This window comes from Leptosomus discolor, chromosome 1 (genome assembly GCF_034619465.1).
Source record: "Leptosomus discolor isolate bLepDis1 chromosome 1, bLepDis1.hap2, whole genome shotgun sequence".
NCBI classification, from domain to species: domain Eukaryota; kingdom Metazoa; phylum Chordata; class Aves; order Leptosomiformes; family Leptosomidae; genus Leptosomus; species Leptosomus discolor.
Window position 1 is genome coordinate 161,631,478 of NC_141391.1, and position 24,830 is coordinate 161,656,307.

A 24,830-nucleotide genomic window follows, 5' to 3' on the forward strand; every position below is an offset into this window, starting at 1 on the left:
TCCCAGTAACCTTCTTTTGCCTTTCTTTCCCTCCAGCTGACAATGCTGATGGCCCAGGGAGGTGCTGGGGGATCTCTGTTTATTTGGGGGTACTAGCAAGCACCAAGCTGGGAGCACATCCTGACTACCCAAAATGGGGGGCTTGCTCTTAACCATTCTCAGCCTAGGCCATAGGGCTGGGGATGGTTCTTAGTGCCAGCAGGGGCAGAAGGAGTTGTCAAGCCCTGAATCAGCGTGTCTCACACAGACTGTTTTCCTTGGGTACTCAAGTGCTACTTTTTTCCCTGCAGAGATACAAACTCAAATCCAAATCCATGCCAGGGTGGATGGGAGCTTGCTTTGGGACTTGTCTTCTCATCACCTCAACAAGACTCCTACTTTGTTTGCCTGCAGGGCAAGCACCCTCCCAGGGGGCTGGCTGTGTGGGGATGCTCAGGTTGCATCCCCTGGAGTGGATGTCATTTGGGAGCTTTCATCTGTAGCCATGTGTTACACCAGTTCCCCCTACCCTGGGAGGAGAGCTGCATTGCTCCAGGGCAGAGCTGGGACTTTGCTCTACTTAGTGACTACAGGTTAAAATCTTTTTGTTTTCTTTCCTCCCCCTTCACTCTTGTCCTCATAAAAGACAGAGGCAACTGGTTTAGAGCCTGAAATAACACCTCACAGGGGACCCAGGAAGATCAGCAAGTTAATCTTTGCTCAGAGCTTCAAAAGTGCATGGCACTAGCAGTGCTTTAATCGCAGGGGTGAGGAAGACACAGAGAGGACTTGACTCTGGTGCTGGTTGCCCATCTTTTCCTGATGACCCCAGGATCAGTGGTCTCAGCCCCCTCTACCTGGCCTCACGCCCCATGGAGGCTGCCAGAGCCACAGACTCCATTTTCCTCTTGCATGCCCCAGGGAAGACCATCTACTGCCACAACCCACACTTCTCCATAGCACAGGTATCCTGGCACCCCTTTCCCATAGCAGGGCTGATAAAGGCAATTGGTTAGGAGTCACGACTATGCTCGGGTGGGTAAGCATGTCTGCTACTACCCAAAGCCTCCATCTTCCCTCTGCCAGAGTCTGAACCCACACTCAGCCCCGTATCAGTGTAAGAACAGCCTCCATTAGAGGGGCACTGCCCCCACTGTCCTGGCAGTGTGGCTGGGCTCAGTCTCACTGTTGTCCCCCAGGAGGATGAGGTAGCTGGCTGGTCACTTCACGATAACCAGGGCACGGAGGGATGTGAAGCCCTAGGGATCTGAGCCAGACACATCAAGTGAGATTTTCCCTGGCTTTCTTAAAGCAATCTGACCAACATCGGCACTGAGGAGAGGCAAGGGACTGAAAAACAGGGGCAAGTAGAAAGGGGAGGGGGCTTGGTCTGTGGCATGCTCGGCCTGTCCTCTTCCCACACTCTTGCTGCCTACAACAGCAAAAGCAGTGCTCCCTCCTTCCCCTGGATGTCTGGGCAGTTGGGTCACAGCTAAAGGAGGAGAAAAATACCCTATTGTGCATCATCTGAACCTTCCCAGTAACACACAAGCCCATAGCCTGCCACCCATTCCCATTATGAATGGTATTTAATTCTCCTTTATATGCAGTTTGCCAATAAAAGGTTCCATTAATAATTTACAAGCAATAAAGAGTACAGCTCCTATAAAACAAGGGTTTGTTGCAAGTTTAGTGTCATTCCAGCCACGGTGGGGCATTGGCACACAAGCCGTGCTCCCTGCGCCGTGGGGCCAGAGGCGAGGTAGACGGGGGGGGGGGGGGGGGGGGGGGGGCAGGGGACCTGGAGCACACAGTGCTGCAGGGCAGGGGAGATGGAGGTGACGGGAGACGGGCTTCAAGTATGTGTGAGATATGCTCCTACACAGCCTGATCCCACACAGTTCCCCATCTGGCAATATGACCACGTACCAGAGACAAGGGCAGCCCAAGGTGATGGGGAACAGCCCACACGGGTGGTTTCCACTATGATGGTGGAAGATGTCTCTCCAATAAAACAGAGAAAGCTCAGATGGGGGAGGCAGCACATGTTACTCCCCAGCTCTTGGTGGTCTCAAGTGGACCAGAAAGGCTACCCCTAGGGACCTTTGCTGCCACCATCCCCTCAGTGAGAAAGGACACACTGCCTGGAGGAACTCGGGGAGGCAGGGACCTCCAAGAACATCTCTTGGGGATGGTAGCTGGCAGTGCCTGCTCTGCTATCCCCAGCTCAGTCATCGCCCTCCTCGATCCACAGTGGGCGAGTTTGCTCCTGGAAGATGCATCCCCGAACCACCTTGGGCAGCTCCTCGGCGTGGCTCCAGGCACGGGACTCCACACGGGCCCAGGAGCATGGCAGAGTGTGGAGAGCCTGCTCCGCAGCGCGGCACACCTTCAGCACCTCCGAGTCCCGCTGGCCTGCCTTCCCCAGCAAGCTCCTGGGGAAAACACAGGGACGAGCGTTACCCTTGATGTAGAGAGATGAGGTGGCAAAAACATCCAGGAATTCCTTCACATGTACATGAAGACAATTTTCCTGCCCTTTTTCCCCTCACAGCGGCCAACCCCAACACACACACAGCCGGTGCTCTCACCCTGATTCTTGTCTCTCCCTCTGAACAGAGACAAGGGCTTCTCTCTGCTCCCGTGATACCCTTCATCCATGCCACTCTGTCTTTTCTTACCTGAGTTCTCTAACGTTCTTCTCAGTGACCTCGACATGGATAACGATGGGGTATATTTCGCTTTTAATTAGATCCTTCACACTCTGAACTCCCAGCTCTAGCAGACAGTGTTTATTCTGGAAGGGAAATTGAATAGATTTACTGATTTAAATGGAGAAAAAATAACCCCAGTCCCTGACAGTTACATTAAATCAAATCCCATACTGTGAAATATCATTGCTTTTCCAATAGTAATTCCATTAAATGTGGGATTTATGGACAGTGCCAAGATGGAAGGCGAGAGATTAAAGTGCAGGGTCACCCACCCCATCACTGTCAACCCAACCCAAGAGCCTACTGGACCCCTCGCTCAGCCACAACCCATCTTCACATCCCCTTTGTCATCATTGTCATCCACAGCCGCACATTTCTCTGTCTGCCCTTAGCAGAGCTGTTACCACTTTGGTGAAGACAAGGAATGTGAGAGCAGGGAGGTCACTTCTGCATATGACATTTCCCACTGCCGCCTCCTCCACAAAGCCCCAGTTGCCATTTCTTTCACCTGAGCTCAGCAGAGACACAGGGAAAAGTCCATATCTGCTGCTACACAATGCCACAGCACCCAGACCCAAAACACCCTCCAAATTACACAGCCCCCAAGCAAGCAGCTCCTTCTCTATCACCATTACCCTCCATTTTCCCCAGCTCAGCTGTCCCCTCCTCTCCTCCAGTCTGAATGGGATGCCCCATCCTAGGCCTCCCGCCCCAAACCAAACAGCTTAGCACCTTCTCCATTGCCTCCCGGATCATATGGATTCGCCTGCTCTCCCTCCAGTCCTGGGGGGCAGTTCTAGACACAAGGTGCTCCTGAGTGTGGGTCGCACTGGGATCTCCTTCTGCCAGCTTCTCTGCGAGCCAAGAGGAGATATGAAAAGGGAGACATCAGCCCCTTCTCCCTCTTGCACATACTTTCTACCTCAGATCCCTCATGTTCACTGCCGCGCTGATGCTTATTGGGTTCAGTGTTTATGGATTCTGGAGAGAGAGCCTAATTATACAACATTACACATCAGCATGGATCTCCTGCAGCTTTCTGAGTACAGAACAAGCAAGATATCAGAGCTGAAGACACCTTGCGGGTCAAGAGCAGCACTTGTGTTGCAGTACCGCAGCAGCCTAAGCCAGTTCACAGCCATTATCCCCTCTTCCCCACTGCCACACTGTCCCACCCGCTCTGTAACAGAATATGGCAGAAAAATAATCACTTTATTTTGCCAGGTAGGTTTTCCGCAGCATTTGTGAGCTACATGGGCTCATAGATGGCTCCAGTGAGTGGCAGGGCTGGGGAAGCAAGAGGAGCGTGCATCTTGGCGAGGGAGGAAGATGGGGGGCAAGTCGAACCTCCTTTTCTTGGTGGCAGCCTGAGCCACCTCCCTCTGCTCAGAGGCAGAAGGACAGCACCCAGCAGCCAAGCAGCAGAAAGGTAGTGCTGAGACACAGAACTGGGGGCAGAGCTGGCAGGACAGCAAGGTCTGGTGTGGTCAAAGCAATGACTGCCAGGTGCCCTTGGTAACTTTTGACAGATGATACAATGCACACATACAGAGACCTCACTTGGGGTGTCACACTTCAGCCCAGTGTGGCTGAAGCAGGCACCAGCCTTTACCTGCTGATCATGCTGCCCTAGGCAGCTGCCCACACTGCCACTGAAACACCAGCAGGGAACTTAACAAGGCTTTTAGGAGCTGCTCACCCCTAAGATAGAAATAATGTATTTAGGAGAAGGCATGTTTGGAACTGGGTCCAGAGCACACTCCAGCTCTCCCAAGCCGCAGGCTGGCTGGGCATCCTCTGCTACCTCTGCCTGGTGGCACAGGTACTTCCCAGGCAGAGCTGGATCCTGCAAAGCCATCTGTTTCCTTTGGGGGCAGCAGGCTCCTGTGGAAGATCAGCTGGCTCATACTAACTCTGCACTGCCTGGGGAGTTTTCCAAAGGAAAATACAGGCAGCGAAGAAAAGAAAAATGGCTTGGGGCTCCCGGATCACCTTCCTTCCCTTGCAACAGGCAAAACTGACAGGGGAGAACCGAGTTTTTGCCCTAGTTGTAAATTCCCAGACGCAGTAATGGCTTCAAAGTATGTCCCCATGCAATGTGAGGGGGACCCTGCAGAGGGCTCAGTACGACAGGATATATGGCCAAGTCACTCATCTGAGAAGCCCAGGGGCCAAAATTTGCAGAGCCATCCTTCAGAAAACCTGAGAATTTTCACTACCTCCAACACCACCCCCCAAAAAATATACTGACTCATTTTCCAGTCCTGCAAGTTGGCAAAGGGAGAACTCTAAACACAGGGAAAGGAGAGAGATATAGAATGGAGGAGGAAGGAGGAAAGAAGGAGTTGTCCTCTGTGAAAATTCCCTATGGGAGAAAAGCCCTTTCCCCAGCAGCCTTTGCAACGGCGCATCAGCCTCATGGTGCTGGCAGAAGGAAGGGGACAACAGCACTAAGGCTGGATCCTCTTATTCCTGTGGAGGAAGAGCCGGTATGAAGTCAACCTGCAGATCCCACCCCAGTCAGGGCTTCATCTCTGGGAAGAACCACCCAGAGCAGCAAGGCGATGCCACTGCCACCCACTCAAGGGAAAAGAGAGGATCCCCATGCCCCAGGAGACCAGAAGAGAGGGCTGGCTTCCCTGTGGGCCAAAGGGATAGGGCACAGCTAAAAATAGGGGTGAATATCTTGCAGACACTCAGCCCAAAAAGGTGACCTGTCAACAGGTATTGTCTGGGAAGACTGAGAGACTCCCACACTTAGCCACTGAAGAGACACCTCATGTGCTTTTCAAGAGTCCCATGAGACCACATCTCATACTTCCAAGACTAATTTCTTCCCTGAATTGGGCTGACCACAGAAGTGACCTCTTTGAACAACATCTTAGCTTCACACTGTATGGCTAAGAAGCAGCAGGAAAGCAGCCCTCTGAAGTAGGAGACTTGCGTACTTTACTTCACTCAGCCCCAGGCTCCTAAAACTGTCCACCACTCATTGCTGCTTACCTGCTGGGCACACGTGGAAGTCCAGGCGAGAGGTGGGCAAGTCCAGCAGGTTCCTGATGAGCCGCGGTGCAATGCAGTTAGGTGACAGCACCACAGGACGGGGTGTCTTGACCACCACAGGACGCACCAGGCTGTAAGGCTTCAGGTTCATGTCCGTGCCTGGAAGACAGGAATGAAGAAGAGAAAGCCAAAGGTGAGAACATGGGAGACCAGCCTGTCACTGGCCCACACACCATCCCATTCTTCCTCTACCATCCCCTCATCCTGACTCACAGAGGCACCTACCAACCATCCTATGTCCCAGGAGAGATCCTACCCTGGTTACAACACTCACTCATGGGCAGGTACCCTGGCTGTATCTCGCCCTGTCCATTTCCTGGGACTCCCTTGAGTTACACACCAGTTTATTCTCCACAAAATGTTAGATGACCCCAAGAACTACAGAAGCAATGGGAAGCTCCAGAAAACCATGGAAAAGGAGAAGGGGCTTTAAGTATGCACAGGCTTCCCAAAATCCCATTAGTAGAGTTATAAGATGGATCCTGGGCAGAGAGACTGAGGCATCCCAGATGTCAGTGTCCCTTCGGTGCCCACAGGGGATGACTGGGTCTCCAGGGGTGATGGAGCAGGCACAGGGGTAACAGCTCACCTGAGCAGGGGTTCAGCCACAGCTGCTGAGGGGGCTGTTCTGAGCTCCTCTGTGGTTTGGATTTCACCAGGCGCAGTTGGTCCAAGGCTCGTTTCTTTAGCTGAGGAGAAAGCGAGGCGATAAGGCTGAGAGCACAGACCATTTCACACACACACACACAGAGCTGGCTGCAGAACACCCACTGGCAAAGGGGGTGAAGCGCACACACAAAAAGCATGGGATTGGATCTGCCTCCCGCCAGGTTCAGTCTGGGCAGTGGGAAGGAAGTAGGAAAGCAGCCACAGAGCAGTAACACTGCCTGGGCTATAAGCCCCTGCTCCACTTGCTAACCCAGCTGCCACCTCTATACAAGTTGGTTTACCAACAGAGTGGGTCAGATTGTGTGCTGAGGTGGTGGGGTGGCCATAGGCATACACACACCCCTCATTGCTGGCTTCTTTGGCTTACGTTATTTCTGTGGCCCCTCTGCTGCGCAGGCACCTGGCCCTTCTCCTGGATCTTCAAAAGCTGATGAGCCCTGAAAAGACAGAGAGCTTGCACTCAAGCAACTCTAGAGCCCCCAGGAACCGTGGACTGCTGTGATCCTCTTTGCCAAACCCCACAGACCTGCTGAAGCATAGACATATCAAAGCCCTCACCCAACCCAGACCAAAGTCTCTCAAGGCGACCCAAACACTACCACACTGGTCCCCCATACAAGGCTTGGGCAGCCCATGCTATCGAGACACCAGTCTGCACCTCTCAGGACCCCTAGGGGATGCTCACCACAGATAATTGGGACAGGTACCCCAGCTAACCCCTGCCTTTCTCCTCACCCTGTTTACCTGCTGTAGTTGGGCACTGTCCCCTTGTCCAGGTCCCGCATGGTCAAGGGATCGACGCGGGAGCAGTACCACTCCAGCCGCCCTTTGTGCATGGTGTCTGTGACGTGGAGGATCTCCCGACACTTGACGCACAGCGCGTAAGGGTCTGACAGCTCCAGGAGGGACAGGTTGGTGCGTACATAGAACGAGTCTCCAGAAAACTTCTTCCCTTCTTCCAGGGCTTCCCGCAGAGGCTGGTATCCTGGGGCAGGAGATATAGGTCACCACAGGTGGGGATACAGAAGACAACCGTCACTGATAAGATAGCCAAGTCCCCAGCACAGCTGTGATGCTACAGATTGGGGTAGGGGGTGCAGAGGAGGCAAACAGACAGAAGGTCTGTACCTCCATCCTGTAACTCAGAGGATGCACAAGTCACACCAGACAGGGAAAGCTACCGGAACTACGGCCAACCCCTGTGTCAGACATGGTGGCCTAGGACCAAACAGGAGAGGAGAGAGAATAACAGATTTACCTCCAGGGCTGGGTGGAGAGTCTGGAAAGGGAGGCAGAGAGCTCAAGCTCAAAGGAGACCCAGCTGCCAGGGCCTTACCTTCCAGGTCCAGCTGAAAGATGAGACTAGAGGGCTCATCCCAATGCAGCAGGCTCAGGTAGGCGACCTCCCGCGTGCAGTTCTCCAGGGAAAGCACCTCTTCCTTCAGTGATGGCACCCTCAGCTAGCAAGGACCCAATGCCGTTAGACCTAAGGGCTGGAAGAGCAGGCTCCCCGCAAGCTCCCTCACCCATCAGGGTAACACAAGAAAAGCCACAAAGCAAGGCAGGCCTGGGGAAAGCTCTGCCTGAGGACAAAGAATCCTCAGTCTGCCTCTGGTTCCCTCCTCTGCCTCTGAAATACCTGCTGCCAGCCACCACCCAGTTCAGATGCTGGGCTGCTGTGAAAGCAAATTGTGTGCATGAATGCGCGTGGGAGCAGGAGAGCTGGTTTATTTTCAGTTACAGGTGGGATATTAATTCAAGCAGCATAGCTGTATTTCAAGCGGTGTCATTCTTGCCAAAACAAATGCCCTTCCCTCCCTCCAGGAGCTTTCTTCGAAGCAATTATTCTCTATAGCTCTGAAGGGTCATGAAGGCCTTAGAAATCTTGCTCCAGAATTGATTGCTTTGCAATAGGCATGTGTGGGATGCAGGATGTAAACTGCTCTGAAATACTACATGGTGACAGACAACTCTGGGGACATATAGCCATACTGCCATCTTAATTGGGTGACTGCTTTTTGTTTCTCCCTCCCACAGCTGAAGGAAGTGTTTCAGAAGGTCTCAGCATTTCTACATGCACAGGTACACTCAAGTGCCATGAGACTTGAATGGGTGTTCATGCTGCATGATGCTCTAGGCGGGGAGAAGTCCTGGGAAACAAGAGAAATGGAAGTGGACTTCAAGCTGAGTAGAGGTCAGCTTGCACTGGGGATCGCTCCACTGTCCTTGCATCATCCCAGGTGCCTTGCAAACCCATAAGGTGAGCCCATTCCCAGACTCACCTCAATGAGCCGGCACCCTTCCCTGACTCCTGCATCTTCAACCTGTGAGCCTGGCTTGACCCACTGGACATAAATCCCTGTCTTGTTCCCTCCAAGGATGGAGATATCTGCTCCGAGCCTCTTCTCCTGAGGTGAGGGGTTGCTGGAGTGACCCATGCTAGTGAGCTGTACCACCAGTGACCTGGCAAGGAGAAACACCAAGTCCAGCAACAGAAGTTTGCTGCCTTTTCTAAAAACCAGTCCCCCATGCCTTGTGCTCAGCTATTGTACTGAGAACCGTGGTACAGAGCTCATGATTCACAGCCATCCCCAGGGCACACACACAGAGCTTACGAACCCCCACAGCCCCTTCAATCCCACCAGCCCCAATGCCAAAGCCAAGCTGGGCTCCCCCAGCCCTGTCCCTACCTAAACCAGTGTGTGTCCAGCCCAGTGCAACACCCCCACCCCTGCCATAACAAATGGGACAGCACAAAAACTTGGAGTCCTGCTAGGAAGCAAGGACTATAGGATCTTCATTTCTCTCCTCCCCTACTAGCAAGAAAGAACCCTCAAGGGGGGAGGCAGAAAAGAAGGGTCTCGCAAGCATTGTCCCCTAGCACCACGAAACAGCCCCCCAGGCAGCAAGCTCAGAGAGCAGCAGTCACCTCCTCGTGACTTTCTCACGGCTGGGAAGCGTGGACAAGCAGATCTCTGACTTCACCCTGGCGTAGGTGCTGCTGGAAGAAGAGGAGAAGGCCCCAAGCGAGGCACTAGCAAAACCACTGCCTAGGAAAGAGAGCAAGAGGGAGAAAGGGGGCACATCACCTTTCCGAGCTCTGCAGGGAACTCACGTTCTCAGGGTGGCAAAGGTCTGTCACCCCCTCCTAGGCATTTTCTAGCATCATACTGGGAAATTGAGGCTGCAGGGAGGCTTTAAACTGTCACCCTCCTGGAAAGGGTTTCCCATGTCTCCTGAGAACAATCAAATCTTCACTCCCTTCATCAGCATTTTGGTCACAAGGCAGCTGCAGCCACTTGGATGTGCCCAGAGATCAGCCACCAGCATCCACCATAGGACCTGCTAGCACCAGGAGCTCCACTCCAGGAGATTTACAACCCATCACCCAGGTAACAGCAGATGAAGGGAATACCCAATAACACCCCAGGGCAAAGACATTTCTCTCTTCCATTACCTACTCCCCCAACCCCACATCAAGTTCTCCACCAGCACAGCTCTCCATGGATTAAACAGAGCTGATGTGAATAGCTACCTGTCCTGCAGAGGAAAAGCCAGCTTTTCCAGCTGCTGTGCTTGGCAAGGCATGGGGGGCACATGTGGGTCCACAGCACCCTGCTATGGGTGCAGAGCCCTCATAGGGAGCTACACAAACCAAAGGCATGAGGGAGGGTCAGTTGTCCAACCCCTCTCCCCACAGCCACCAGTTCTTTTTAGCTAAGCCCTTTGGGGAAAGCCCTCACCCTGGTACCTGTTGCATCTTCAATGCTGCTAAAGGAGCCACAGGACAAGCTACAAAGGAGACACAAAGGGGAGATGTGAGGCAGTAGCTTTTCCAAAGCCCTTTTCCATCCCATTCTCAACCCCATCCCCACAGCCTTCCCCCACCCCCAAGAAACACTCCACCAGCCAGCACGCAGCTCCCAGCCAGCCTTCCCACCCTCAGTCCCCACGCCAGGTTCTCTCCTCCTCTGCCAGCCTGCTCTCCCTGGACCCCCACAAGCTCCACAGAGGTGACACAGACTCAAGCAGGCCCCAGCAATCACCTTTTGTAGGGCATGCACCTATCTTCCCGCTGACGACGGAGGATGGAGCCGATGCAAGGGGGGAAGGGGAAGGTAGAAAGGCGGTTGATATCCTTCTCACTGTCGAGAGTCACCTCCTTGGGCAGAGTCAAAGACAAATGCCTGCTAACACCAATACCCAGCACCACCTCTCCCCTCCCTTTGGGCAAGGCTGCAAACAGCCCCTGAGGTACTATATGCCTCTTCAGGGACTATCCACATCCCTCCAAACACCCAGAGGCACCTTTTGTTTTCCCAAGGAGAGAGCACAGATGGAGATGCATGACACTGCATCCCCATCTTCTTGCAATGTACCAACTGTGGGAGTAGTAGCAGATGAAGTGAATATCTGACCTTATCCTTATATCTCACTTTTAGCCACCGCACATCCAGAGGTGCGAGTAAACTGTGGGACTGCCCATTTTAGGGTGCTCTAGGATGAGAGTTCAAAGAGTCAAAGGAAAGAACCTGACTCCCTTAAAAACAATACCATGCTGCTACAGGATTCAAAAGAGCTAGGATTTATCCCCCAGCATGTGTAGATTAAACAGCTTTTTGGGGAGGACAACATCTTACATGAGGCTGTTGATTTCTAGGGTGTCATATGGGATAAAGGGAGTTTCACTTCCTCCTCTTTCCCACCTAGCTGAGCACTGCACACTTTGGTGCAGCATTGGCCAGTTTGTCAGAGACTGAGAGAACAAAGCTTTGCACCTGTGATCTGCTCCCACCTTACACACCACCCCCTGCCCAGTCTTCCACCAAGTCATAGCCCCATAATGAACCTGCTCCAATGCCTCTGTGCCCTTCCTGAGCAGGGTGGGTCCCCACTGCCCTCTCCTGGTCAAGCGCTCACCATGCTCTGAATGGCCGAATCCCCTGGGAACGGGGTAACAGAAACCCCCAATGCATCCACAAATCCAGTCGTAAAGCTGGTAGGGTTGTCTACGAGGCTCCAGGTGCTGCTGAGGTTGGAGCAGAGGGAGTAGGAAGAGCTGCACATCTGGGAGAGAAGGCACTCCATCATCCCATTGTGTCCCTCAGAAATCAGTCCTGACCCCTCTGCCTTCTCTGTTCCCCCTTCTTTTCTAGCCACCCTCACCTTGCTCAGGCTGCGCCTGCCTTGGCACCGCTGCAGCTGTGCCTCCAGCGTGCTGTTCAGCCCTTCTGCCTGGCTCAGCTTGCTTAGGAGCTCATCCCGCTCCTCCTCCAGGGCCCGCACACGTTTGCGGTACTGGTCCTTCTCAATCAGGCTCTGGGAGTACTGCAGCTGCACCCCATCACGGCTCTGGATTGCCTGCAAGGAGCCAGGATGAGAGTTAGAAAAGGCAGAGAACTACACTACTAATCCCCACCTCCCACCCTGGCATAGATGGAGGAGATCCACTGGGGAAGGAGAGGGCATCCAGAGCAGAGACAAAAGCCCTTGTCCTGCTAGGAGGTGGCGAGCCAGGAAGGAGACTAATTTACCTGGTCCCGCTCTTTTTCAATTTCCTCCAGCTGCAGCAGCACTGTGTTCATACGATGCTTGTAGAGATCACAGTCCTTCTGCAGCGTCCGGTATTTCAGCTGCAGATCTTCCACCTCCTGGAGGTACTGGCAACAGCAAGCAGTGAGCATTAGCCCTCCTGGAAGTGACTGTGGCTTCCTAGACCCCTCCCTCGCCTCTCTTCCAGGCCCTGCTCAGTGTACAGGGTCAGGGACAGCGATGGGGGTGGCGATGGATGCTCTACCTTATCCCTCAGCTCTTCGGCCCACTGCAGCTCATTCTGCAGGGAGTTGAGTTTCTGGCAGAGATCCTGCCGGTCGTCTTGGGCTTCCTTCCAGTCATGCTCCAGGATGTCCAGCAGGATCTGCTCAGAGCCTGGCACCGGGCCCTCGCCAGGTGTCTAGGAGGCGAGAGGGTACTGTCACTGCACAACAAGCACTGAGGGAGCACCAGACCAGGGCAGTGACAGGCAGACTGGTACGACTGCCATCATCACTTCTGCATTAACTACTGTGCACTCCAAGGAACAAAGCCACACTTGTGAGCACATCTTAGAATCACAGAGCTAGAAACAAGGACCCATCAATACCCAGATCCTGAAGCAATGTCAGCCACCACAGCCAAGCGATATGCTCAGAGGAAGGGACAGGCCAGCTCAGGACAGCGATCTCCCCCCATCTTTCCAGTGCCCGTGTAACCAGCGCTGGGGGGTGACCCAGGAAAGGAGCTGACCTGGAGCCCGCCCCGCCAGGTACCTGCAACATGCCCTGCAGCTCCTGCAGCGATGCCATGAGCCGCTGGTTCTCAGCCCACAGCTCAGACATGGCATCAGGGTGGCCTCGCTCCTCCGGCTCTCGCTGAGGTGGCGCAGATGCCTGTCTCCGCAGCAGGCTGCACTCCTCCTCTAGGGTGGTCACTTTGCATTTCAGCTGGTCCACCTGCAACCCAGGGAAGACACACACTCTGACACACATGGCCCTGCACCTCTGCCTTAGTGGGAGAGTGAAGCAGAGAGGACATTGGGCAGAAAAATGGTCTGGAGGTGAGGAAAGTGGGGACTGGGCAACCATGAAAAGGAGTATCCCACCAAGGTTAGCACAGCTGCACACAAAAGCTTTTCCCTGCAGGGCAAAGGAGGAAGATGCACTTGCATAACAGCATTCAGTCTCAGGATCCTCTCTCGGTGCAACAACTTTCTTGCTATCTTGGGGCACTCCCAGTGCAGCTGGCCTGGGCTGTGGGTGGACCAGGGAGCTCTGGTGCGCTGCCAGGGCCAGCAGCTGTGAGTATCTCAAAGGCTTCCCGGCTCCTAGAACAGCTGAGAAACAAATTTGCAGCAGAAAAATCCACTGGAGGCTAGTCAGTGTGTGGAGGCCACCTCTGGCCTGGGAAGCATTTGAGGCTCAAGCTGCTGGAGGCTGCAGGGTACCACCACAGCATCATCACACCCTGGCCTGCTCTCTCACTCCTCCACCAACATGTCACTGAAGACAGGCGGGATCGGTTACTTTCAGGAGTAATGGAGGTCCTCACAGACCTGTAACGACTGACGAGGTTGATCAGAGAACCAGAGTGAGGTTAGAGTTTCACAACCAGGTAAGGCTTTTAAGAGCAAACGGGGCAGAAGAAACCTATCAAAGCCACTGAACTTTAAGCAGCACTGCCAAAATTTCCAAGGAATGACTCAGGAACTGGATTACTTCTGCAAATCTACCCAAAAGACCTAGAATGACTTTTGGGAACCAGTCACTTCTGGACCCTGCAGTCAGCAGGGGAAGGCAGGCTGGGACCTGGTGGCCTATCATGCTTCCAAGGGGATTTCTTCACCCCACAGCCTCCCATAAGCGATTCGTCTCCCTGCGAAGAGTAGACCCAGCGGTGCTGGCATTGGCAGGAATACAGGATAAAAGGCAGGGGAGGATCCCAGTGCTGGCAGAGCAGGATGAGGAATGAAAGGTAAACGTGGGGCTGTGCGAGAGGTCCAAGCCCAGACTGGTAGGGGGAATGCCAGGAGGCAGCAGAGCACGGAGGAAACTGGGTTATTAATAGGTTCAAGGTAGGGCTGTCCTTGCCCAGGCAGGAAACGGGCGCATGTTTGCTGGAGGTGAGAGCTTGGCAGCCGGAGTGCAGTGTCACGAATTCCTTCAGGTATGCGGGGCATGAGTCTCCCAAACATCATGAGAGAGATGAGGAGGCAGTGGGGAGTGGCGAGGGAGGGGGATGGAGTCTAGGCCAAAACGCTCCTATGAGCAGCAAGGCGGGCTGGGCAGCTCCAGGCAGCAATCACCCAGCGCCCCGTGTGTGGGTGGCTGCACAGCCACCATCCTCACTTGAAAGAGGAAAATGCAAGTCCTTTCCCAGAGAAGAAGTAAATATAAACACACAGCTTGACAGAATCAGTTGCCTGCTGCCTGCCTGTGCTGCCTGGACACAGTGCAGGCACCCATCAGCAAAGCAGGCAGCACAGGGCAGCAAGCGGGTGCAGAAGCAGACAGGGCATCTCATGGTACCAACGCCCAGGCTGAGAGCCGAGAGATGCCAGTGAAGGCATCACCCTGGCAGCTCCTCTGAGGAGTTGGTTCTGGTTCCTCTAGGTGATGCATCTCCAGCTCTCTAAGTGATGCCCTCCAAGCAAGTCTCCTGTGCCATGCCCACAACTCAGCCTCAAAAGCAGGGGCATGCGCCCCAACACACATCCTGCATGCCATCAGCTCCTTCACGCTGAGGAGCCACCCCGCACAGACATCCATGTGTCACCCCCTCTCGGCCATCAGACCCCCACTGCCTCCCACAGCCAACCCTCGCGCTCCCTGGGGCTGTACCACCAGCTGCAGGTCCCTGCTCCGCAGCACAGCCATGTTCTTCTCCTCACAGAGCTGCGCATAGCGCATGGCCATCATGTAGTTCTCATCCTTCAGCCTCAGCAGCTCCACGCTGTTGGTGTCCCACTCCTCTCTCAGCCGCTGGCAACGCTCCTGCACCTTCAGGAGCTCCTGCAGCTGCTGCTCCAGCCGTGCCTGCTCTTGCTCCAATGCCTGGTTTTTTGCCTGGAGCTGGTGTTCCTTCAGCAAGTGCTCTTTCCGCTGAGCCCTCACCTTCTTCACCTCCATCATCAGGAACTGAGTTAGTCCCTCAGGACCTTCCTCATCTGGGGGGAGATAAAGCAGAATCTGGTCCTGGCTGCTGAGACAGGGGTACCCCCAAAGAAACAGCCTGCAGATTTTCCCAACGCTTCCCGTCAGTTTTCCACCAAGGGGTGCCAAGCCCTCCTGCGGGTTTGCAGCCCTTCTTGTCCCAGGCTTACAGCACCACGGTCCATCACACTTGTACATTTGCCCCCCTTCCTGCCAGATCCAGAGCACAGAGCTGTCAGGGTTCCTCACACACCAGCAGCATGAGCCCAGGTTTTACACATGCACATGCACAGATTTTCTGACCCATCCCATGCAAGCAGCAGCTGAAGGGAGGATGGAGCGCCTGCCCCTACCCAGGATCATAGAGCAGCGCTGGGCTGGCTCCCTCCCTGTTAGCCGCGTGTAGTGCTCTGGGTAGTAAAACTCTAAGGATTCCAGGAAGGCTTCATAGCCCCGCTTTCCACGGCGCCGGAGGATGTCCATCAGGTAACCTGGAAGAAGGGATGAAGAGCTAGGATTATTTCCCTGCAAACCAAAAAACAGCATAGACCAGCTTCACGATACGAAATAGCATCTCCACCAGTTCTCCTTCCATCCACAAGAATGGGAATGGCTGGAGGAGGGAACAGGGTGGGAGCACTGCCCTCATCTGTGTGCACTCAGGGGGAGACCCACAGAGGATGAGAGGGAGGTCTGGCTGCAGAGCATCTCAGAGAACAAACTCAGAGAAAGCCGGGGTAGCACTGCAGTGGGTGGGACCAGGAGGACATAAAACCACATGCTGGGTAGCAACCATTGCATGTCAAAACCAGGTTGTCCCCCACAAACGAGGCCCATCTAAGTGCAAGTTTGTGCTTTCTCCCACCTGTCTGGTTGCTTTTGCAAGGGAATCGGCATGAATTCAGCACCTCCTCCTCATCCTGCTCGTCTATCACACGGCACTGGCGCAGGTACGGGGTGAGCTTCGCAGGGTTCAGGGAGCGGGTTAGCTGGTGCCGTGCACTCTCAATCTTCTCCCAGATGGTGTCTTCTTCCTCCTCCTGCTCCGAGAGGCTGCAGGCTTGGAGAGGGGCATTCTCCAGGGCTGGGAGGATAAAAGGAAAGAGAAGGTCTGAGGAATGATGGAGGAACACAGAGTAAAAGCATGAGTAGGCATGGGAGAACATAAGTGAAGGTATGAGCCTGCAAACAATTTGTTAGTCTTACAAATGGGACTCAGATACATCAGAAGCCGTTTTACATAAAAATCAGTCCAGCAGGATCTTTAGTGTCCACCCAGGGCCTTAGGTATGCAGGAGGCAGAAAGCAGTGGTGCATAAAGGGGTTAGGAGTATATACAGTAGGAAGTCTAGGGAAGAATGTCATCTTCATCCCTGAAACAATCTTAAATCCCCCTGACCATCACATGTCTTCCCTTTTTCCCCATCCCTGAGAATAGGAAACTCTCAGGACAAAGAGTTTTCACAGCCTGGGATGTGCTCTCTCATACCGGGATTGGAGAGGAGGGTTTCCCTGGGGATCCATTTGCCCTGTGCATGCCCCAAGCATCAGTGACCAAACTGAAGTTCTCAAGGGCACTGTCCCATGGAGCACCTTGGCTACAAGTACTGGAGTCAAAGGGGAATTGCAGAAGCTTATCTTCCATTTATCTTCCATACATACTTGTGGAGCCCTGGAAATACATAGCAACAAGGCAACCCCTCTGTCAACAAAACAAAGCAAGAGGAACCTCCTCTTGTTAATGGACCAAAAATTCTTAGACCAGTGGTGAAGCTGCCATTAAGTCCTACAAGCTGCGATGGAGCAGGTATGTGCAAGGAGCTCTCTTCCCAGATGTGTACCAACTCAACCAGCATTATCTATTTTCACTTCAGAAGTAAAATCCGCTTCACAAGCCAGCACAAATCCTTTTACCTGGCAAGGCAAAGCACAGCAAATATCTTCTGACACCTAGAAGCCATCTCTCCTCCCCAGCGCACACTGTTACCTGCCGCTCTAGTGCTAGCACCAAGTCTAGCTTTCCTACCCCAGCCACACAAACATCCCCAGGGGCAGTGTATAGGTTCATGTTGCATGGAGGCAGAAGGAAGGCAATCTCCCACTCTTTCTTCTTTTCTTTGGGTTTTGGGTTGTTTTTTTCTTTTTTTTCTTTCTTATGGTGAGAATGATATCGTGCAATTTCAGACAGCCAACTAGCACAGCAAGAAGGATGGATGAGAGAGCTGTGCAGAAGTTAATCTTCCAAGCAGGAATATGGGAGGCTTAGGGTTTGCTGGATGAAGAATAACAGGAAGAGAAAATTGTTGAAGCCACAAAAGAGAATCAAGTGTCTGATTTCCAGCACCAAAGGGCTTAGGAGCATAAATACCGGTACAGATCTGGATTGTCCCAGGTTGAATAAAGAAAACAAACTGTGTTTCTTGCAGAAGCTGATCAAGATCTCACATTTGGGACAGGCACGCTTGCCACAGGGACACAAGTATGCAGAAAGAGGACCCAACAGCAGGTTGCTACTGTTTTGAGCTCCGCTCCTCGGCAGCAGATTTATGCCTTTAAATCAAAGTGTTTCTCCAAGAAAACCAAACTGGCTCTGCAAGCAGCGACCAGCTTCTCGGCAGCCAGGCTCGGCAGAGAGAGAGAGAAAGAGAGAGAGGGCGGAGGGGTCTGGGAGCCGGTACCCCTTCTCCGGCCCGGGATACCCCTCCTCCCGCCCCGTGTACCGCCCCCCCGCCCTCCGCCCGCCGCGGCCCCTCCGGAGTCAGGGGGGTGGCAGCGTTTCCCTTTTCGGCCAGCCCGAAGGCGCTCTTCGAGGAACGGCGAGCCGGAGGCCAGCCCTGAGGAGTTGGGTGGGAAAGAGGAGGAGAAGAGGAACAAACACTCACCGCCACCGCCACAGCCCGTGCGAAACCCACGCCCCCGGCCGCCCCGGGGCGATGCCGACGGGCGCGGCAGCAGCCTCCGCGGGAGAGGGGGGCATCAGCAGGGCTGCACCCTCCCGCACCCCCCCCCCCCCAAGGGCTTTGCAAGGCGCGGGGGGAAGCGCCCGACCCCCGCTCCCCGCCGGGGGGGTAGCCCCTTACCCGCCATCCCCGCCGCCGGGCGGGCTGCGCCCCGCTCCGCACCGCGCCACGCTCCGCACCGCGCCGCCGCCGCCGCCTGTCTCGCCGCCCCGGCAGGTGTGTCTGAAGCGCTCTCCCCACCCCGCTCCACCTTCCTTCCTTCCTTCCCTCCCTCTCTCCCTCCTCCAGCCGGCTGGGAGGGAACCGGCACCCCCCTGGGCAATGCAGAACCCAGCCCTGCCCGCCCCCGGGGATCGCGGTGGCACTCACCGGCGGGGCGGGGGCGGCACACACACACACCGCCACCCTCCCCATCACCACCGCCCCGGCCTCTCCCGGTTTCTGAGATCCTCCGGCTGCTCCTCACCTGGGCGAGCCGGGGAAGGGTTTTTCTCTGCGTTATGTCCCGTCTTTCTCTCCCGCCGCCGCTCCCCAGCCCCGGGCTGGAGCTGCTCTCCGGAAGGATGTGGCTCGCCAGCGACTTCTCTTCCGAAACGCACCGGGCTTCACCTCCCGACAAACCGGCGGGGGAAGTGAGTACCCGGCTTGGCCTCCCAGCCGGGACCCTGCCCGGGCACGGGGCGGGGTGGGGTCTCTGCTGGCAGGGCGTAGCCTCCTCAGCTCTGGCTGCGGAGAAGAGGTGCATAACGAAGAAGTTTTTTGGTTCGTGGCCTCCGGAAACGGTAGCCTGGCCACTCCAGGTGTAGGGGCTGGTTCTGGATTGGGGGGATGGTCCAGAAAGGGGAGAAAATGCAAGTGGTTGAAAGAAGCTTGATCCAGGCCGAGAAGAGGTCCCACAGGCTTAATTTTGGCCCCCAGTCCTCAGTAGTGTCTGTGGGTGGAGCAGGGCGTGGAGGCACCCCAGGGCAGTGTGACTGAGCTGTACCCCAGGGCATGCAGAGGCTTGCACCAGGCGGCCTGACCGAGCCCTGAGTCCCCCAGGCCAGGGGCAGATGCCGGGAAGTTTCCCTCCTCCCCTGGCCCAAGTGGTCACAGCAATCCCAGAAGTGGATCTGAGTGTTCACACAGCGTCCCAAAGAGCCCGCGCAGGGTAACCTCCACCACTGCTGTGTACCTGGTTGCCCAAATCTGTGCATACCGCTGGGACTAGGAGGGGTCTAGGAGAGACGGAATTGGGCACCGTGGTTTGGTCCTCACATCATATGCCTCTCCCTCCAAGGCTAAGGCTTTTTTCATTTTCTTTAGCAACCTCATTTCACTCTCATTTCATCACTCTCAACCATGTCAAACCTCAGACCTCAGTGGCTAGGATAGACAGCGCAGGCTCTGTGCAAAGGATTCCCCATGCAATATCAAGCTCATAAGACACGGGAGTTCACCTGATTCCCCCCAGCCTCAGGGTCAGCCCACAGGGTAGTCCAGAGCAGTGCTGTGCATCCCTCCATGGCTCTGGACACAACATGAAGAGCCCTACATTGCTCCTGCCCCTGCCAATACATTCCTGAAAGGGAGATACCCTCAGCATCCCACCACTGCAGCTTCTAGACCCCACCTCTGCATGGAAACCTCCCTCAGATAAGTGAAGAAACCAAAGTAGGGGGAGTATGAAACAATCTTGAGGTATGAACTGGGTGCTCTGCCCTGAAGAATTCCAGCTGCACCTAAAATGAACGTCTTCATTTTTTTCTCCTTCAGTGAAGGGCCAATGGCAGACACATACCCTCTGGTCCTCACAGCGCTCCTGCACCAGCTTCAGCAAGGTGGTTTGAGGAAAGGGAGGCTTTAGCAAGACCCTTTCCCCACGCTGCTATGTTCTTTTCAAGATCAAGCACAACCACCATCTGGGAATTGAGACCGTACCTGTGTTATGCACAGAGCATCACACAGATACATAGCCTTTTTGTTGCAAAATACACACAGGTATTGAGCAAACACCAGGCACACGCATGCACACAGGGCTTTCAGCAAACACCACCTCCTCTCGTGTGGCATCTGTCCCAACAGGCACTGGTTGACACCCCGAGCGTATGAACTTGCTGCTGACTCACCCTCCCTGCGAAGGGTCCCAACTGCCGCCTTCCCCTCCCTTGCAAGCCCAGCACTGCACAGCTCCCCCGCAAAGGTTGCGTGCTGACCCAGGACCACCAGCAGCAGAGCACAGCTCCAGTCTCTAGCCCTTACCTGCAGCCAGAGGTGTCCAGCTGGGTGATCAAAAGCAAGTACAAGCAAGGCTGCCTGCAGGGAACCAGTTCTGACTCAACCTATGTAAACTTTTGCCTGCTAGTTATTCTCTTGCAAACAACCCAGGTCTCTCTCTCTCTCTCTGTCTCTACTGAAAAGATTTCCTGAACAGGGTATTATGTGGTGACAGAAGATAAGATCTTCACATAAAAGCCCCAAAACAAGGGTTAGTTTCTCTCATTCAGCCAGAGATGAACTCAAGGCTGATGTCAAGGAAACCTCTCCCTCCACCCGCCCTGACCCCATGGGCAATGGCTGCGGTGCTTTGTGACTCAGAGCCCACAGACATCAGACAGAGCTGGTCCCACATCAAGCACCATCAGCCACTCATTCATGGACGGTGTCAGCAGATACCTCAGGAGCAAGCAGACCACCCCTGAAGGCTCTGGGCTGGGCAGCCGATCCCAACAGATCAGATAGGCAGTTTCTAAGAGGAAGGATATGATCCATTCCTGTGTTTTGGCCAGGGTTTGGAGGCACAGAGCTTGCCCTTTGAAGGGAAGCTGCAGTTGTACAAGACACTCCCAGTTCATCTGAGATGCATGGTCCCACCAGACCACACATGCTCCCAGCCAGGTATTACATTTCCAAAATAGCTTTACAAGTAGCAGCTACTTTTGTGCCGCCACACTTGAGTTCACACTAGGAATGACATTGGGGTGTCTGGGTGTTTTTTTTCTGTGTTGGGCTGCTGCTTGGGTTGTTGGGGTTTGGGGTTTTTTTCAAATCCTAACCAATATAGTCGCACTGGTAAAACTTTCCAAGCCATACTGTCTCACACAGGAAATCTATGACAAGCCAGCAAATGGTGAGCCACATGTTGTTTCCACTGCCAGAGGAAGGGCTTAGCACACATGGCCCACAGAGCATGACAAGCAGCTGGGTCTTCTGTATGACTTTGAGGTGTGGGACCAATTGACGGCACTGAGAGGTCAGTGGGATCCCTTCAGAGGTGAGCAAGCCCGTGCTGTGGGGAGCAGGGCTGGGTCTGCCACAGCACTGCATCATTTGCCCCCTCCTGGAAATAGCTTTAGGAAGGTTTGAGGCATGGAAGAAATTCATTAAGTTCCTGATTGTGTGGCTAAAACGACGACAGTATAAGGCTCAAGCTGCGGTTACAGATGGTGGGCTTAGATGCTTTGTAAAGTCCTACCCTGTGTTTTGGGAAGCATGGTATCTTTACAAACCTGCCCTGAAACCTCCTACCCACACAGTGTCCGTAATGTGAGCTGGTCAGAATGTCTTCAATAATATGTTTCTTGCTTGATCCTTTTTTTTCCAGTCAAAATATGCTATTTTTCTCGCAGCCCAGTGATTTGCAAAGACCTACAGCTCCCAATGAAGTTTTAGTGGGGAGGTTTGCTAAGGTCCAGGGCAGTCTCCCTAGTCAGATAGAGGAAGAGAGTTTGAAATAACCTCCCTAATAATAACTTCCGCCCTGCAATAGCTGTCCCAACATGATTTGGTGTCGTGAAAAAACTCTCTGCAGTTTTTGTTCCTGTGTGGAACAAAAACAAACGCTGAAAATGCAAAAGAGGTTGTGAAACAGAATTATCGAATCCAGCCTGATCTAGTCAGCTCATACACTGGTTCACACTGGATTAGGTAACACATACATTAAAAAAAAACCACTTTTATTTTCCTAATGACACTCATCAAACTCAGTGTTTATATTAACAACCTTCGCAAGGACTTTGACTACCTGCTCATCTCCCCGATGCTTTTCATAGCAGATACAAGACTGCCCCAGCACCCTTCCTCTTTGTTCCCTTCACTCCACTCTGGTCGTGGTGACTGCAGAAGAGGAGGAACAAGGGCCCCCCCTGCCAAAAGGGACTAGCAGCCTTCATGGCAGGAAGGAAATGCATGTATCTGTGTGTGGAGATAGCAAAACAAGCAAATATTTCCTTCAGCATTCCTCCCCCTCACACACACACCCATTGCCTGGAGCTACAGGAGGCAAAAGTGTGTGGGAGCCTTTTGGTAAGGTATTGGCAACACATCTCCATCCTCATTAGGGCACCAAGGTGTGCAGGCTGGCAAGGAAGGCCTGAATTAGACCAGGCTGATGGGATTCAAGTCACTGGGATGGGCTTCCTCACTCTAAAATTGCCCAGCTGCCCCTGGGAAAGGGGCTCCACCTCAACAGGGCTGAGCCTGGAAATCACATGCTTGGCTCCCACCTCAGCCTTGCTCGCAGTTGCCTTGTTCTTAAAGCATTATCTCTGCGGGATCAGTCCCAGCTTTTTCTTTTTCCTCTCTCTCCAGAAAATGCGCCAACTGAGAGTCTATCTCGCTGCGCATTGTGAATTCAACCTGGTTGGCTGCATCAGACTTTTCAAGAGGACCATTAAAGTCTGCCCTCCCCTGTGTAAGAAGGGTCCAAACACCGACTGTACAGAGGTTACAGTGAATTCAGAGGAGCAGCATCTGCTCTCCCCACTCTGTTTAGAAACTGGGAGTGAATTCAGCTCTCCAACGAAGGATCCACCTTTGTTTTTTACTGGTGTGTCTGCAAACAGAGTTTGCTTCTAAGGGAGGAGAATCACATAGACTGAAGATGTACACACAAACGGGGTAGATCACACCTGCTTCAGGCAGAAAAGAAATGACTGTCCAAGACGCAAGGCGATGGGGGATGGAGCCCAGAGAAGGAACATATCCAACTGCATTTTAATTGCAACAGGCAACAGCTCACCAAACCCACCCGCTTTTCCTTGGTGCTTTCCTTGCACGCTAAGGCTGCAGCCACCAGAGGTCAATGTGACCACGTCAATCTCAGCCAGCTATTGGGTGCTGCACGGAGCCCCTTTGAAGCTGGGACGACAAACAGAAATATGCAGTAGGTAGTGTTTTCCATCTCTCAGGACATAACTTCGGGGTAGACTTGCACGTAAACCAACATCCAAAGCATTAATCGCAATGTGACCCCAGCACTACCCTGGAAAAAAGGGCTTGAGAATGACAATGTCCCCAGCTAGCGCCCTGCAAATGCTCTGAACTGAGACCCTGTTACTTGGCTGCCATCCTGCAGGATGGCACAAGTGCTCCAGTCACTCCAGGTATATCTCATACTGCTGGTTTCAGTGTCACTCAGGCATTCTCACCAGTCCCATACCTGCCTTGTTAGCCACAGGGGCTATCTGTCCTCCCCTGAGTCCCACTTCTGCTCCCTAGGGCATAAGGTGTGACACAGTGAGTGAGGTCTGTCACAGATCCAGGCTGGCTAAATAAAACAAGTAGCTGACTTGCAGCCAGAGAAAGGCAAATGGGTTAAATGAGAAGGGTGGTCAACCCGGATTAGAAGACAGGGAAGATGGGACTGTGCAGAACAGAAATCAATATGTCTATATAGCTTTATAACAGCCAGCCATTCCTCTGCAGTCCCGTGCATACCAGTTACCTTCTTCTCTCCACCTCACCGATGTCCTCCCCTGGACCTCCTCAGTCACCAAGAGGCCCTTTCCATCCTAGCCTCCCAACCCCTTTATCGTCTATGTGGACACACACCTAGTCGGAGCAAACAAAACACTCCTATTCCCTCTCCAGCAGAGCTCCAGCCTTGTCTCTAGCCCTGTGGGATGTCAGATTCCCCTAGACAAGAGACATCTTCTCCAAGTAAAAACTCCACTGGACTACAGGATCAGCAGTGGTCCTCTGCCCAAAGCTAGCCAGCTGCCCGGATCAAGCATGTTTCCACCATCTCATATGAGGACTGGCTGAGGATGGGGGTTAAGACAGACCTGAAGGCAAACCCCGCCTTGCGTTTGCAGGGCAGCTGAAGTTGAAGACACCGAGACAGTGAGAATCACCAGCACCAGCTCAGATGCCATCATATAGATAAGCAAACTAACTGTGAGCAGTCTGAATTCAGAAGAATAAATTGACACCAAAAGATTAGCTGCTTAGCTGGGAGCTCTGCTCAGCCCACTTCAGAAATACTCTGTTCCCTGATGCAGCTTCAACAGGAGGGAAGGAAGGGGCATAGATGGAAAACATGACTTCTATCTTCCCTTCTTCCTCCCTGAGATGATCAAAGTCCCTCCTGTATGGCTCCTCTCCTGAGCTGGTACACAAGCATGCCCCAGGGTCTTTGGCAGCCAGAGTCCCTAAGGGTCACTGTCAGGCTGAGACTGGCCAGATGTTGATGGAGGAGAGGCAGGAGGGGGTGGTACCATCCCATAACACCCATGACACTAAATATGTGCCGTATCACAGAAAGGGACAGGGTTCATGTGTCAGGGAAGGAAGATGCTGCTCTTCCAGCAGATTTGCTCCATAAAGCAACAGACAACATAAATGAAGTGCCAAAAAACTCCCTTCTGCTACAATAATTGGAGCTTTGAGGGCACAGATTGGCAATGTACGTGAGAAGGCATGTTGTCTTTTCAGCCTGCAACCCATCAAAGCTCCATCAGCAACTGTTCACCTGTGCACCTAGCCTTGCAGTTCATGGT

General features: G+C 53.6%; 1 protein-coding gene across 1 annotated transcript; it reads right to left on the reverse strand.

Moving 5' to 3' along the window:
* Nucleotides 1-2,206: 2,206 nt before the first annotated feature.
* Nucleotides 2,207-18,199, reverse strand: CARD10 (caspase recruitment domain family member 10). The gene is made up of 21 exons (XM_086461666.1): nucleotides 18,193-18,199; nucleotides 15,978-16,223; nucleotides 15,466-15,603; nucleotides 14,801-15,126; nucleotides 12,734-12,916; nucleotides 12,223-12,378; nucleotides 11,960-12,085; nucleotides 11,592-11,786; nucleotides 11,346-11,492; nucleotides 10,472-10,587; nucleotides 10,177-10,217; nucleotides 9,355-9,475; nucleotides 8,708-8,888; nucleotides 7,762-7,885; nucleotides 7,170-7,410; nucleotides 6,793-6,862; nucleotides 6,346-6,445; nucleotides 5,697-5,855; nucleotides 3,426-3,547; nucleotides 2,661-2,776; nucleotides 2,207-2,414 (listed from the first exon to the last, which is right to left on the reverse strand). The coding sequence occupies exons 1-21, from the start codon at nucleotides 18,197-18,199 to the stop codon at nucleotides 2,207-2,209; spliced, it is 3,123 nt and encodes a 1,040-aa protein (XP_086317792.1).
* Nucleotides 18,200-24,830: the final 6,631 nt, after the last annotated feature.